The sequence below is a fragment of the Mobula hypostoma genome, chromosome 5 (assembly GCF_963921235.1).
Source record: "Mobula hypostoma chromosome 5, sMobHyp1.1, whole genome shotgun sequence".
Lineage (NCBI taxonomy): Eukaryota > Metazoa > Chordata > Chondrichthyes > Myliobatiformes > Myliobatidae > Mobula > Mobula hypostoma.
This window is the reverse complement of record NC_086101.1, coordinates 91,097,359-91,111,442: the sequence shown is the minus strand read 5'-3', so window position 1 is coordinate 91,111,442 and position 14,084 is coordinate 91,097,359. Positions and strand designations below refer to the sequence as shown.

The 14,084-nt window shown below is 41.1% G+C and overlaps 1 protein-coding gene across 3 annotated transcripts in view; it reads left to right on the top strand.

The window, feature by feature from the left end:
- The window catches only part of thsd7ba (thrombospondin, type I, domain containing 7Ba), a 1,092,806-nt gene that overhangs the window by 399,515 nt on the left and 679,207 nt on the right, over window positions 1–14,084 (top strand). For all 3 annotated transcript variants that reach the window (XM_063047545.1, XM_063047546.1, XM_063047547.1), the window contains exon 3: window positions 12,331–13,132. In XM_063047545.1, coding sequence (XP_062903615.1) covers window positions 12,331–13,132 — 802 coding nt within the window. The remainder of the gene's footprint in view (window positions 1–12,330; window positions 13,133–14,084) is intronic.

Genomic DNA, 14,084 nt, shown 5'->3' with positions numbered 1-14,084 from the left:
AAGTATGATATTGTAGCTATTAGTGAAACATGGTTGCAGGAGGATTGTGATTAGCAACTAAATATTCCTGGATTTCATTGCTTCAGGTGTGATAGAATCGGAGGGACAAGAGGGAGAGGTGTTGCATTGCTTGTCAGAGATAAAATTACAGCAGTGCTCTGACAGAATAGATTAGGGGGCTCATCTAGGGAGGCTATTTGGGTGGAGTTGAGGAATGGGAAAGGTGTAGTAACACTTATACGGTTGTATTATAGACCACCTAATGGGGAGTGAGAATTGGAGAAGCAAATTTGTACGGAGATAGCAGATATTTGTAGTAAGCACAAGGTTATGATAGTGGGAGATTTTAATTTTCCACACATAGACTGGGAAGCCCATACTGTAAAAGGACTGGATGGTTTGGAGTTTGTAAAATATGTGCAGGATAGTTTTCTGCAGCAATACATAGAGGTACCAACTAGAGAAGGGGCAGTGTTGGATCTCCTGTTAGGGAATGAGATAGGTCAAGTGAAGGAGGACTGTGTTGGGGAGCACTTCGGGTCCAGTGATCACAATGCCATTAGTTTCAATATAATTATGGAGAAGGATAGGTCTGAACCCAGGGTTGAGATTTTTTGACTGGGGAAAGGCTAACTTTAAGGAGATGTGAAAGGATTTAGAAGGAGTGGGTTGGGACAAATTGTGTTATGGGAAGGATATAATAGAGAAATGGAGGTCATTTAAAGGTGAAATTTTGAGGGTGCAGAACCTTTATGTTCCTGTTAGGTTGAAAGGAAAGGTTAAAAGTTTGAGAGATCCATGGTTTTCAAGGGATATTGGAAACTTGGTTTAGAAAAAGAGAGATATCTACAATAAATATAGGCAGCATGGAGTAAATGAGGTGCTCGAGGAATATAAAGAATGTAAAAAGAATCTTAAGAAAGAAATTAGAAAAGCTAAAAGAAGATACGAGGTTGCTTTGGCAAGTAAGGTGAAAATAGATCCAAAGTGTTTCTACAGTTAGACTAATAGCAAAAGGATATTGAGGAATAAAATTTGTCCCTTAGAGAATCCGAGTGGACAGCTATGTGTGGAGCCAAAAGACATGGGGGAGATTTTGAACAATTTCTTTTCTTTGGTATTCACTAAGGAAAAGGATATTGAATTGTGTAAGGTAAGGGAAACAGGTAGGGAAGTTATGAAAACTATGATGATTAATGAAGAGGAAGTACTGGTGCTTTTAAGGAATATAAAAGTGAATAAGTCTCCGGGTCCTGACTGGATATTCCCTTGGACCTTGAGGGAAGTTAGTGTAGAAATAGCAGGGGCTCTGACAGAAATATTTCAAATGTCATTAGAAACAGGGATGGTGCCAAAGGATTGGCGTATTTTTCATGTTGTTCCATTGTTTAAAAAGGGTTCTAAGAGTAAACCTAGCAATTATCGGCCTGTAAGTTTGACATCAGTGGTAAGTAAATTAATGGAAAATATTCTTAGAGATGGTATATATAATTATATGGATAGACAGGGTCTGATTAGGAACAGTCAACATGGATTTGTGTGTGGAAGGTCATGTTTGACAAATCTTATTGAATTTTTTGAAGAGGTTACTAGGAAAGTTGATGAGGGTAAAGCGGTGGATGTTGTCTATACGGACTTCAGTAAGGCCTTTGACAAGATTCCACATGGAAGGTTAGTTAGGAAGGTTCAATCGTTAGGTATTAATATTGAAGTAGTAAATGGATTCAGCAGTGGCTGGATGGGAGACGCCAGAGAGTAGTGGTGGATAACTGTTTGTCAGATTGGAGGCCAGCGTCTAGTGGTGTGCCTCAGGGATCTGTACTGGGTCCAATGTTGTTTGTCATATATATCAATGATCTGGATGATGGGGTGTAAATTGGATTAGCAAGTATGCAGATGATACCAAGATAGGTGGCGTTGTGGATAATGAAGTAGGCTTTCAAGGCTTGCAGAGAGATTTAGGCCAGTTAGAAGAGTGGGCTGAAAGATGGCAAATGGAGGTTAATGCTGATAAGTGTGAGGTGCTACATTTTGGTAGGACTAATCAAAATAGGACATACATGGTAAATGGTAGGGCATTGAAGAATGCCGTAGAACAGATGGGGTCTAGGAATAATGGTGCATAGTTCCCTGAAGGTGGAATCTCATGTGGATAGGGTGGTGAAGAAAGCTTTTGGTATGCTGGCCTTTATAAATCAGACACTTGAGTATAGGAGTTGGGATGTAATGTTAAAATTGTACAAGGCATTGGTAAAGACAAATTTTGAGTATTGTGTCAGTTCTGGTCACTGAATTATAGGAAAGATATCAACAAAATAGAGAGAGTACAGAAAAGATTTACTAGAATGTTACCTGGGTTTCAGCACCTAAGTTACAGAGAAAGGTTGAACAAGTTGGGTTTTTATTCTTTGGAGCGTAGAAGGTTGAGGGGGGACTTGATAGAGGTATTTAAAATTATGAGGGGAATAGATAGAGTTGACGTGGATAGGCTTTTTTCATTGAGAGTAGGGGAGATTCAAACAAGAGGATATGAGTTGAGAGTTAGGGTGCAAAAGTTTAGGGGTAACACGAGGTGGAACTTCTTTACTCAGAGAGTGGTAGCTGTGTGGAACGAGCTTCCAGTAGAAGTGGTAGAGGCAGTTCTGATATTGTCATTTAAAGTAAAATTGGATAGCTATATGGACAGGAAAGGAATGGAGGGTTATGGGCTGAGTGTAGGTCGATGGGACTAGGTGAGGGTAAGCATTTGGCACAGACTAGAAGGGCCGAGATGGCCTGTTTCCATGCTATAATTATTATATGGTTATATGTCAGGTTGTTTTTGTGCATTAATGCTCTGAATAATTAAAGGATATTCTGGGATATTTTATCTACTGTATTTCCTAATGTTTGCTGGTTGATCTATTTCACATATGTCCCTCTCCCTCTTGATCCAGTATAGGAACAATCATAAACAATCGAATATTTTGAGCATTTCATCTTTACCTACAGGAATAATTTACAGCCAGTACCTGTTTTTTTTCCAGAAAGTAAAGATGACAAATAAAGCATCTGCCACCTGGGTGCAATGACTTGAAAGAAAAATGCCTACGACAATGGGACCCCTCCAGAAAGAGCAGGCCTGCTGACAAGTTAGGAAATAGAATGTGGCGTCAATACATCAGGAGAAGGAGTAAATATTTCATAACCTATGCGTAGATGTGAAGCAGCGCCATCATAAGCCTGTTACTTTTTTTGTGTGAGACCTTAAAGCCATTATTCTGAAGACTGGTTTGCATTACTGCATTTAACACTTCCCAGTTTCGTCGTATGATGTCTGTAGTAAATCTGATAAAATGAAGGATGAAATAGCTAATGCTTACTTTCATATTCTGGAGCAGCTTTTTCAATAACTTTGTTGACAAAGTAATACCATCACAATTGAACCATCTTCATACCATAACAAAAAGAAATTAACACAACTCACTTGCGGAGTGTATATATGAAAGTTCATAAATATTTTCCCAGATAGACTTTTGAATTTTAGCTATGTGGTTGAAAAAAGTGCTTCTTAGTGCTAATAGAAGATCAAAGGGACTGTAATTCTTGGTTAATATGAGGCGACAGATTGCCTTTGATCAATTGTGCTTGCTTTTAGGCACTATGTAAATTCAAACATACAGCGAAGAATGTAACAGGGTTACGATGAATAGAGTCATAGAGTAATTCAGCATGGAAACAGGCCCATTGACCCAAGTGGCCCATCCTGATCAAGATGCCCCATCCAAACTAATCCCATTTGTCAGTGTTTGGCCCATAACCTTTCCAATTCTTGTATTGTACCTGCTCCAATTGTCTTTCAAAAATTAAGATCAACTTAAAAAATAGAGCATATTTTCCTATAAATGTCTGAAAAGTATCTCCAGTTTGTTTAAAACCCAAACTGATATAGAATGTTACTCTCATCAGACTCTGTTACAGTACAAACTGCATTTTCAGGCCGTGTTTCATTTCACAGTAATTTTTCTACTCTCAGTGCTTTCTCAGGTTGCTGTGCCCTTACAACTGCCACCAATCCTATCTCATGCATTTCTTCCAAGTCTCTTTATTTCTGCTTTCCAGTACAAAGATAAAGAAGTGCAATCACTCGAGTCGAGTATGATGTTCTCCTGAGGGGTTGTCTATTGGTGGGATCTCAGGAGGCTATAGAGGTCCAGCTGGGATGTTAAGATGGATTCCCCTAATGGAGGACGCCTGTGTGTGACTTTGTTTAACGTAGCGAGTCTGATGTACATGCAGCCACCACACAGTCTTTGACAGATTGGTGTTGGAGTACAGTGGCATGGAATGCAAGATGGCTGGGAACTCTTCATGACTACTTCCTCTGCCTTCATTGCCATTGTGATATTTCGCTAGTTAAACCAATGAGGTCTTTGGATTGCTTTTTGTCTGGATTCTCCCCTTTGACCTTATCGTCATGAGTGTCCCTACCAGGAGCTAATCGCCAGACAGCTGAACTCCAGATGGTATTACTGTCAGGATCTCAGGAAGTTACCAACCTCTCCACCGTGACAAGGTGACAATCCTTAGGGAAGGAAAAAAAATACAAATCAGAATGAATTGCAGGTGAAATTGAAAACATTTGAGAATGCAAAAGCTGGGGTGATGATTTGTAAGATTTTGTATTTTTCAGCAAGAATTTCAGCGAGAAGCGACTTTCTAGCTGGTTAAAGGTCACTTTCCCTGATTTCTGTCAGGCCCTGTTGTGTCTCGTCTATCTTTATAATTAGAAATTGATTTTTATTTTCTATCCTGACAGCAGGGCTTCAAAAATGTATGAAGAGAAGTCATATTGACTGTTATATATACAAAGGTGCCTTGACAGTGTAGATCTTTGGATTAAGTTTGTTCTGAACATTGAAGTTAAACTAAAAGCAAGTGGAAATCCAGGCTTGTCATTGAAATCAATTGTATTGCTGAATTTCAATGAAATGAACACATAAAAAAATTGGGGATGAATTGCTCTATATGTAGCAAAACTGTGAACACCTGGTTTTCATCTTCTCAGTTTGTGGTCGGCATTGGGAAGGCAATGTTCATTGTGCATCCTTTGTTGCCAGGCAACAGAGTCATGTGACTGGTCGCTACAGATAGTATTGAGAGTTTACCCATGAGTTATGAGCAGGAGCTATGTCGAGTTCTGCTTCAGGAAGAGATGCAGGTGCCCCTCCCTGTGGCGCATTAATGAGCATGTTCACTTTTATAACAATTCAGGAGTTTCCAAACTACCAGGTTAATTCTATATAGGTTCATTACATGTGGAGAGATATGAATAAAATACCTTTGAATTGATGGAATATTAGCTTAAGCTTTGCACTTCAACACATGTACTAGTGAGGCAATTACTAATTTTCAGAGTGATCGCAACACTGATGCATATTTTAATGCAGCAACTTGAGCAGCACTTCTTGGGTTTTGAAGAAAAATACTCATTGTTGAAGGGCAATATTTTCAAATCAAGAATGTTCAATTTGTAAAATGCACCTGACAAAAGTTAAAAGAAATGAATGTTGATAGAAACTGTTACTTATGTACTTATAAATCAGATTTGTAATTGAAACTTATTTTTGTTCGCCCAATTATCGTTTGTGAATTGTATATACCTGATACCATTGAAATCATTTGCTCAAACAATATATTTGCATCACCTGTTTATATAAAAAAGGTATAGTGTTAACAGGCCAAATAAATGAAAATTCAACACAATAGATGTGGGTTGACACTAGACTGTTATCTCTGTATGAACATATTGCTTGGAGCGATATCATATAATCCTTTGCTTTTCACCATTATGGCTCTGTATTCCCACTTATGAGGCTCCAACTTACAGAACCAATTGGAAAAGAAATAGAGCAAATAGGATGATTGATTGCAGTCATTTAAGAGTTTTTGGTCTAATGCAAGGTAACATTTTCTACTCTGAATAGCTTCTGGAAATGTTTGCTGAATTATTTTCAGCAGAACCTAAAACTCTCCAGAACAACACAAATCTCATCATTCTTGGAGGTTTTGAAGTCCTAAGTGAAACAATAATCATTTGATGAAACAAAAAGTAATCTCTTGAAAATACATTTTCATGGTGTTACACAAACATTAACAAATACAATTTTCTCCCAAAATGTTTGAAGAGTAAGTTATCTTGAGAATATGTCACTGTGTGCTTCTCAGCTGATTGCCTGGGCATCAGTCCATTACAGCATACCTGTACCCTCGGCCTGATTTCATCTGAAGGGACTGAACAGAACATTTGAGAAACTTACAATCACATTCAGACTGCTCTAGACTTAGGACATCAGCCATCTACAGGAGATCTTGAGAACACTTATACCAGCAGAAGCTTCAATATGTACTGAATATATGTTCAATATATGTTCAGTATGTTCAATATGTGTGGCGTGTGGCCAAGTGGTTAGACTGCTGGACAAGCGATCTGAAGGTCATGGGTTTGAGCCTCGGCCGAGGCAGCGTGTGTGTCCTTGAGCAAGGCATTTAACCACACACTGCTCCAGTCTACTCAGCTGAGAATGGGTACTGGCAAAATGCTGGGGTTAATCTCACGATAGACTAGCGTCCTATCGGGGGGGGTCTCGTACTCTCAGTCGTTTCACACCACGGAAACCGGCATAAGCACTGGCCTGATGGGCCACAAGGCTCGTGACAGACTTTAAAAAAAAATGTTCAATATGTAAAGATGAAACAAAAATATTTGTACTACAGATTTCTGCCCACTTGCCCACTGGACTCTGACTGTACCATCACTAGAAATGAGCAACCACTTTGGGTAAACTCCATTCAAATCTTCTCAAAATTGACCAACATGTTTCAAATGTTGTAGTTATTCTTATGAATAATATTTGTTTTCAAAGCAATAAGGGAGTGGGGCAATGCCAAAGGTCTCTATGGCCTTTTCAACATCTGTGTCTCATATTAGAGCTAAACACACCAGCACCCTGTTTTGCCCATCTCCTTTCATTCAACATGGACCATAGAAAAGTACAGTACAGGAACAGACTATTCAGCCCTCAATGTCTCTGCCAACCATGATGCCAATCCAAATTAATCCCACCTGCCTTCTCATGTCTATATTTGCTAATATCCTTCATGTTTTTCTGCCAATCTGAATACCTCTTAGATATTTATATCTTCAAAGTTCAAAGTAAGTTTATTATCTGGTTCAAGAGCCTGAAGTTTGAGGGGTAATAACTGTTTCAGAACCTTGTGGTGTGTGTCCTGAGGCTTCTGTAGCACCTTCCGGATGGCAACAGCAAGAAGAGAGCATGGGCTGGGTAGTGGGGGTCCCTGAAGAATGGATGCTGCTTTCCTACAACAGCACCCAATGGTGGAGAGAGCTTTTGCCCATGATGGACAGAGCTGTATCTATCACTTTTTGTAATCTTATCTGGCTCAACCATTTTGCCTAGAACATACCACTTTCCGTGTTAAAAAAAAGCCCAATAAATCAGCTTAAATGCGTTCCTTGTCATCTTAAATCCAGTATTTTACATTTACACCCTGGGAGAAAGACTGACTATCTACCCTATCCGTGCCTCTCATAATGTTGTATAGTTCTATCTGGTTATTCCTCATCCTCCTAACATTCTAGAGTTAACAATGCAATTCTAACATCTTCTTATGAGTCATCGTCATTATAGAAACATAGAAACATAGAAAATAGGTGCAGGAGTAGGCCATTCGGCCCTTCGAGCCTGCACCGCCATTTATTATGATCATGGCTGATCATCCAACTCAGAACCCAGCCTTCCCTCCATACCCCCTGACCCCTGTAGCCACAAGGGCCATATCTAACTTCCTTTTAAACATAGCTAATGAACTGGCCTCAACAGTTTGCTGTGGCAGAGAATTCCACAGATTCACCACTCTCTGTGTGAAGAAGTTTTTCCTAACCTCGGTCCTAAAAGGCTTCCCCTCTATCCTCAAACTGTGACCCCTCGTTCTAGACCTCCCCAACATCGGGAACAATCTTCCTGCATCTAGCCTGTCCAATCCCTTTAGGATCTTATACGTTTCAATCAGATCCCCCCTCAATCTTCTAAATTCCAACGAGTACAAGCCCAGTTCATCCAGTCTTTCTTCATATGAAAGACCTGCCATCCCAGGAATCAATCTGGTGAACCTTCTTTGTACTCCCTCTATGGCAAAGATGTCTTTCCTCAGATTAGGGGACCAAAACTGCACACAATACTCCAGGTGTGGTCTCACCAAGGCCTTGTACAACTGCAGTAGTACCTCCCTGCTCCTGTACTCGAATCCTCTCGCTATAAATGCCAGCATACCGTTCGCCTTTTTCACCGCCTGCTGTACCTGCATGCCCACTTTCAATGACTGGTGTATAATGACACCCAGGTCTCGTTGCACCTCCCCTTTTCCTAATCGGCCACCATTCAGATAATAATCTGTTTTCCTATTTTTGCCACCAAAGTGGATAACTTCACATTTATCCACATTAAATTGCATCTGCCATGAGTTTGCCCACTCACCCAACCTATCCAAGTCACCCTGCATCCTCTTAGCATCCTCCTCACTGCTAACACTGCCACCCAGCTTCGTGTCATCCGCAAACTTGGAGATGCTGCATTTAATTCCCTCATCCAAGTCATGTCATGTGTCATGTCATATGACATCATCATTATGTGCCGAGTTGTATGACATAGAAACATAGAAACTTTACAGCACAATCATATAGTTAATCATGGTCTCTAACAACGATTGTTCTTCCAAAATTTTTCTGCAGAAATAGTTTGCCATTGCCTTCTTCTGGGCAGTGTCTTTACAAGATGCATGACACCAGCCATTATCAATCCTCTTCAGAAACTGTTTGCCTGGCATCAGTGGTCGCGTAACCAGGACTTGTGATATACATTAGCTGCTCAGACGACCATCCATCACCTGCTTCATGTGACACTGATCGGGGGCTAAGCGGGTGCTACCTTTGGCCTAAAGGTGACCTGCAGGCTAGCAGAGGGAAGGAGTGCCTTACACTGCTTTTGGTAGAGATGTCCCTCCACCCTGCCATCCTTTTAGTCAATACTCTCACATGCAGAGAACATCCTGATGAACCCATTTGCACCCTCTTCATGTTCTTCCTGTGATGCAGCAACCAGTAATGTAAATACGGTAATACTCCATAACCAGTTTAATCAAAGCTTTATATAGCTGTAACACGGCTTTTTGACTTTTATACACAACAGCAACACACTCAAAAGCCATGCTGGTAATCCAGAACAACACACACACACAATGTTGGAAGGATGCAGCAGGTCAGGCAGCATCTATAGAGGGAAATGAACAGTTGACATTTAGGGCCGAAACCATTCAGAAATATTGACTATTCATTTCCCTCTATGGATACCCTTGATCCGCTGAGCTCTTCCAGCACTTTGTGTGTGGTGCTCCAGACTTCCAGCATCTGTGGTCTCCCTTGTGCCTCAGTTTTTATACTCAGTGCACTGACTGATGAAGGAAAACAGGCAATACTCTTTAACATGCTTATCTCCTTGTGTTGCTGCTTTTAAAGATGTGTGACCTTGCACCCCAAGATCTGTCCATATATGGATGCTCCAAGGGGGGATAAGGGATTTCAGATGTTGGAATCTGGAGCAATAAATAATCTTCTGGAGGAACTCAATGAGTCAGGCAGCATTTGTTGGGGAGAGGGGGAGGAATTGTTGATGTTTTGGGTCAAAATCCAAAGAGAGGAAAGGGTGGTCCCCAACCTTTTGTGCAATGCGGTCCGGTTTAATATTGACGATATTCTTGTGGACCAGTCGACGGGGGGTGGCGGGGGGGTGTTCAAGTTCAACAGTGCTGGACAGGGAATGAGGAAAGGTGCAGCTGACTCATATCGTTTCATATCGCCAAATCATATTGTTTCCGCGTGGCCCGATAGCAAATGCTCGCAGTTGGGGACCACTGTTGTGTAAGGAGAAGAGGAGGTTATTGAGACAGTAGCATAAGACTCCATTCACCGGGGTAAAATGCTGAAGATCCTGAAAGCTTACGGAGTGCCAGACCATCTACTGAGAGCAATAGAGTCCAGCTATACCAAAACCATGGCAAAAGTTGTATCACCAGACGGAGAAACAGCAGTGTTTGAGCTCATTGCCGGTGTGCTGCAAGGAGACACTCTGGCACCCTACATCTTTATAATCGTCCTTGATTACGCTCTGCGTCAAGCTACCAAAGATTATGAAAAGCTTGGTTTTACCATAAAACCAGGGCGAACCAAAAGGGTCAGACCAGTTACACTCACAGATCTCGATTTTGCAGATGGCATAGTCCTGCTCTCTTTCCAGATGGAGGAAGCACAGCAGCTACTGCCAAAAGTGGAAATTGAGTGCAATAAAGATGGACTTCACCTAAACGCTAAAATGACAGAGTACATGGCGTTTAACTGCGATGAAGGTACTCTCAAGACCATAGAGAATGATACCATTAAAAAAGTCTTTGACTACAAGTACCTCGGGTCAAGAATGATGAGTTCAGAGAAGGACATAAAGATACGGAAGGCGCAGGCATGGAGGGCTATGAACGACATGAAGGAAATCTGGAAGTCGAACCTGACCAGAGGGCTTAAAAAGAGGATTTTCATAGCAATCATAGAGTCCATTCTCACCTACGGATGTGAGACGTGGACACTCACCAAGATGATGTGAAAGTCTCTAGATGGTTGCTATACACGAATGTGCTGGATGGCTCCTGACGTGAGCTGGCAACAGCACATGAGGAACATCGAGCTCTATAACAACCTACCGATGCTCTCCACTAAAATCGAGGCGAGAAGACTGCAACTAGTGGGGCACTGTCTACGCCACCCCAAGCTACCTGCCAGCCTAGTCATCATATGGGAGCCCAAGCACAGGAGGATGAACCCTGGGCGCCCTCCCAAGACTATGGTCAACACGCTCCCAGAAGACAGCGGCGTGGCTAATGTAGATGAACTGAACACACTGATGAGGGAGAGGGAGAGATGGAGAGTCCATCATCGTGCCCGACGCCGGCCCCCTAGGCCTGAGTCGACGTAGTAGTAGTAGCCTAATGTGATTGGTGGGCTAAGGAGGGGTGATGGATCATGAGCAAGCTACTCACTATCCACAGCTCCACCAATATTTCTGTCATCAGCCGACCTTCTATTATATCTACATACGGGTATACCTCAAACAACAGAGGTTCCTGATTCCCACACTCCCTTCTATTTACTGAGGTCCTGGTTCACACACTCTCTAGGATCTCATTTGTTTCTCTTTCGCATGTTCCCTTGAAATTTACCAAGATCTTATGCTTAACTTACACTTAAGGAGTTCATTGGAAAATAATTGGAAATAAAGTCAGTGTAACACTAGCTATAGTTACAATGCCAACAACCTGGGTTTAATTCCCGCCATTGTCTGTAAGAAGTTTGTACATTCTCCCCGAGACTGCGTGGGTTTCCTCTGGTGCTTCAGTCTCTTTGCACATTCCAAAGACATACAGGCTGGCAGGTTAATTGGGCACATAGGTGTAATTGGGCAGTGCGGTCTCGTCGGGCCGGTAGAGCCTGTAACTGTGCTACACTTCTAAATAAAGAAATAGTAGAAGTGCATTCGAGTATTACCATAATGACATCAAAAAATCTTTAAAATCTGTTTTGCCTGCTGTCACCAAAGTCTCAAGCAGGCTGGATTAATAGAATTTTACTCTGTTTTCCTTTGCTGTGTTTACCTCAAAATATTGAATTGAGTAAATGGTCTTTCATATTGAATCCCGTGAGAAATCCTTTGGAGTTTGTGAAATGTCTTTTCTTCACAGAGCAGCCTATGCATGCAGTGGGCTGACAGCCGCGAATTGGTGAAAACGCTGAAATCATTTAGAAACTTCTTGCACTGTGGTTGGAGCCTTTTTGAAACAAGGATATTGAAAAGATTCCATTATTGCTCATTAATGATATGAAAAATGTCTCACTTTCACTCTTCCTTCCTGTGCTATCTGACTTCTGAGGCAACTAGACTCTGCATATGAATAATGTGCCACTTTTCCATTTATTTTAAAGTATTAAGTTGTATATTTTAAGCCCTTTATGTAATATCCAAGAGTATTTTTCCAGTGCCCTTAATTTTTTTCAGAGCTTGTAAATTATTTAGTTACCTTCGTATTTTGAGCACCTGCCTGCAGATACTTGCTGTACCTTGCCAGTCAGTTTCTTAAACGCATCTATCCACTCTTTCTTTTATAACTAATCCTGTTTGTGCATGCAGGAGAGGGGAATTACTCAATGTGGTTTTGTATTTCCTGTAGGTCAGTGGGGTCGATGTATTAGTGCAGCGTGTGGACCAAATGGAGTGCAAAGTAGAACAGTGTGGTGTGTCCACGTTGAAGGCTGGACTACACACCATTCCCACTGTAAGTATGAAGAGAGACCAGCAATTCAAAGAGACTGCTTCAAGGTGTGCGACTGGCACAAGGAGATTTTTGAGTGGGATTTATCAAAGTGGGGTGATTGCATACTCCGCGCATCGTCAAATAGAGCTAAACCCAGGACCTCCGCTTGTGTCACTGCACAGCAGGGGTTGCAGCACAGGGAAGTACACTGTGTACGAAAATCCAACAGATCACTGGTGCTAGATGAGATCTGTGAATTCTTTACACCTAAGCCTGCTTCGGACCAAGCCTGTCTCATTCCCTGCCCACAGGACTGTGTAGTGTCGGAGTTCTCTACCTGGTCGGCTTGTAGCAAAGGTTGTGGGAAGGGATTACAACATCGGGTCCGTTCAGTGTTATCACCGCCATTGTACGGTGGCAAAAGCTGCCCACCTCTAACGGAAACCAAGGCCTGTGATATACAAGTCTCTTGTCTGGTTGGGGAAGATGAGTTTCTGTACAGTTTAAAGGTAGGCCCCTGGAGTGACTGCAGACTACCATACCAAAGACAAGTCCGGCAAAGTGGCAAACCGGGACTGAACTTCAGTTCACAATATTCGGAGAAGAATCGTATGAAGCATCTGATCCATGAACATTTCAAGCCATGGGATGAAAAAATAGGATATCAAACCAGGCACGTCCGCTGTACAAGAAGTGATGGAAAAAATGCAATGCTCAGGTAAGGTTACTGATATGTCTTTTTGTATTTTTCCACAAATATTAGTTCAACTTTCTGTCACCAAGTATCTTAATCAGTCAGAGTATATAGTTGCAGAGACGATAGGTGAAATAAGTAGACCTTAGTACAGTCCTATATCAGCAGTCACAAAGTAAGAGAGAGAGAGGTGTATGATATTCATCTTGATAGCAGTGTGTTCAGAAATGAAGTATACTTCAGAGATGCTAATGCACAATTGTAGTGATAATAATTATAACAGCAGCTTATTGATAGAGCACTTTTCATATGTCATTTAAAGTGCAAACATGAAAATAAAAGATAAGAAAGATGTAAGTTAAAAGCAATGTTAAATAAATAGATTTTGAGCTGACGTTTAAACAAGTCAACTGAGTGTGCATCCTTTATAGTCTTAGATACTGAGTTCCATAGTTTAGGAGTGCAGTTCAGAAAAGCTGACCAGCCAACTAATCTTTCGAGGAAGATTGTTTAAATTTAAGAGACTGGCAGAAGAAGATCTGAGAGATCGAATAGGATTATAAAACAAAAGTGATTCTGTGATGTACTCTCGTCCCAGACCACAAGTAAGAGAAATTTAAAATCACTTCTAAAAGTTACTGGAAACCAATGCAGAGTAGTTAGGATGAGAATGATAATATTCCCTCATCCTGGTTTTGGTTAAAAGTCTAACAGCGGTGTTCTGCATGAGTTGAAATTTATCAATAGATTCTTCTGGAAGGCCAATAAAAAGTACATTCCAGTAATCTAGTCTATTCAATATAAGGATGTGAATTAGTTTTCAGTATCATTACATGACAGAAACGAACACACCTTTGCAATCTTCCTTAAGTGTAGAAATGCTGCTCTAGTCACTTTCTTTATTTTAAGTTCAAATTCAAATTGAAATTTTAAATTCAAATTTGACTTGAGAATAATACTCTGGCTTATTATTTCT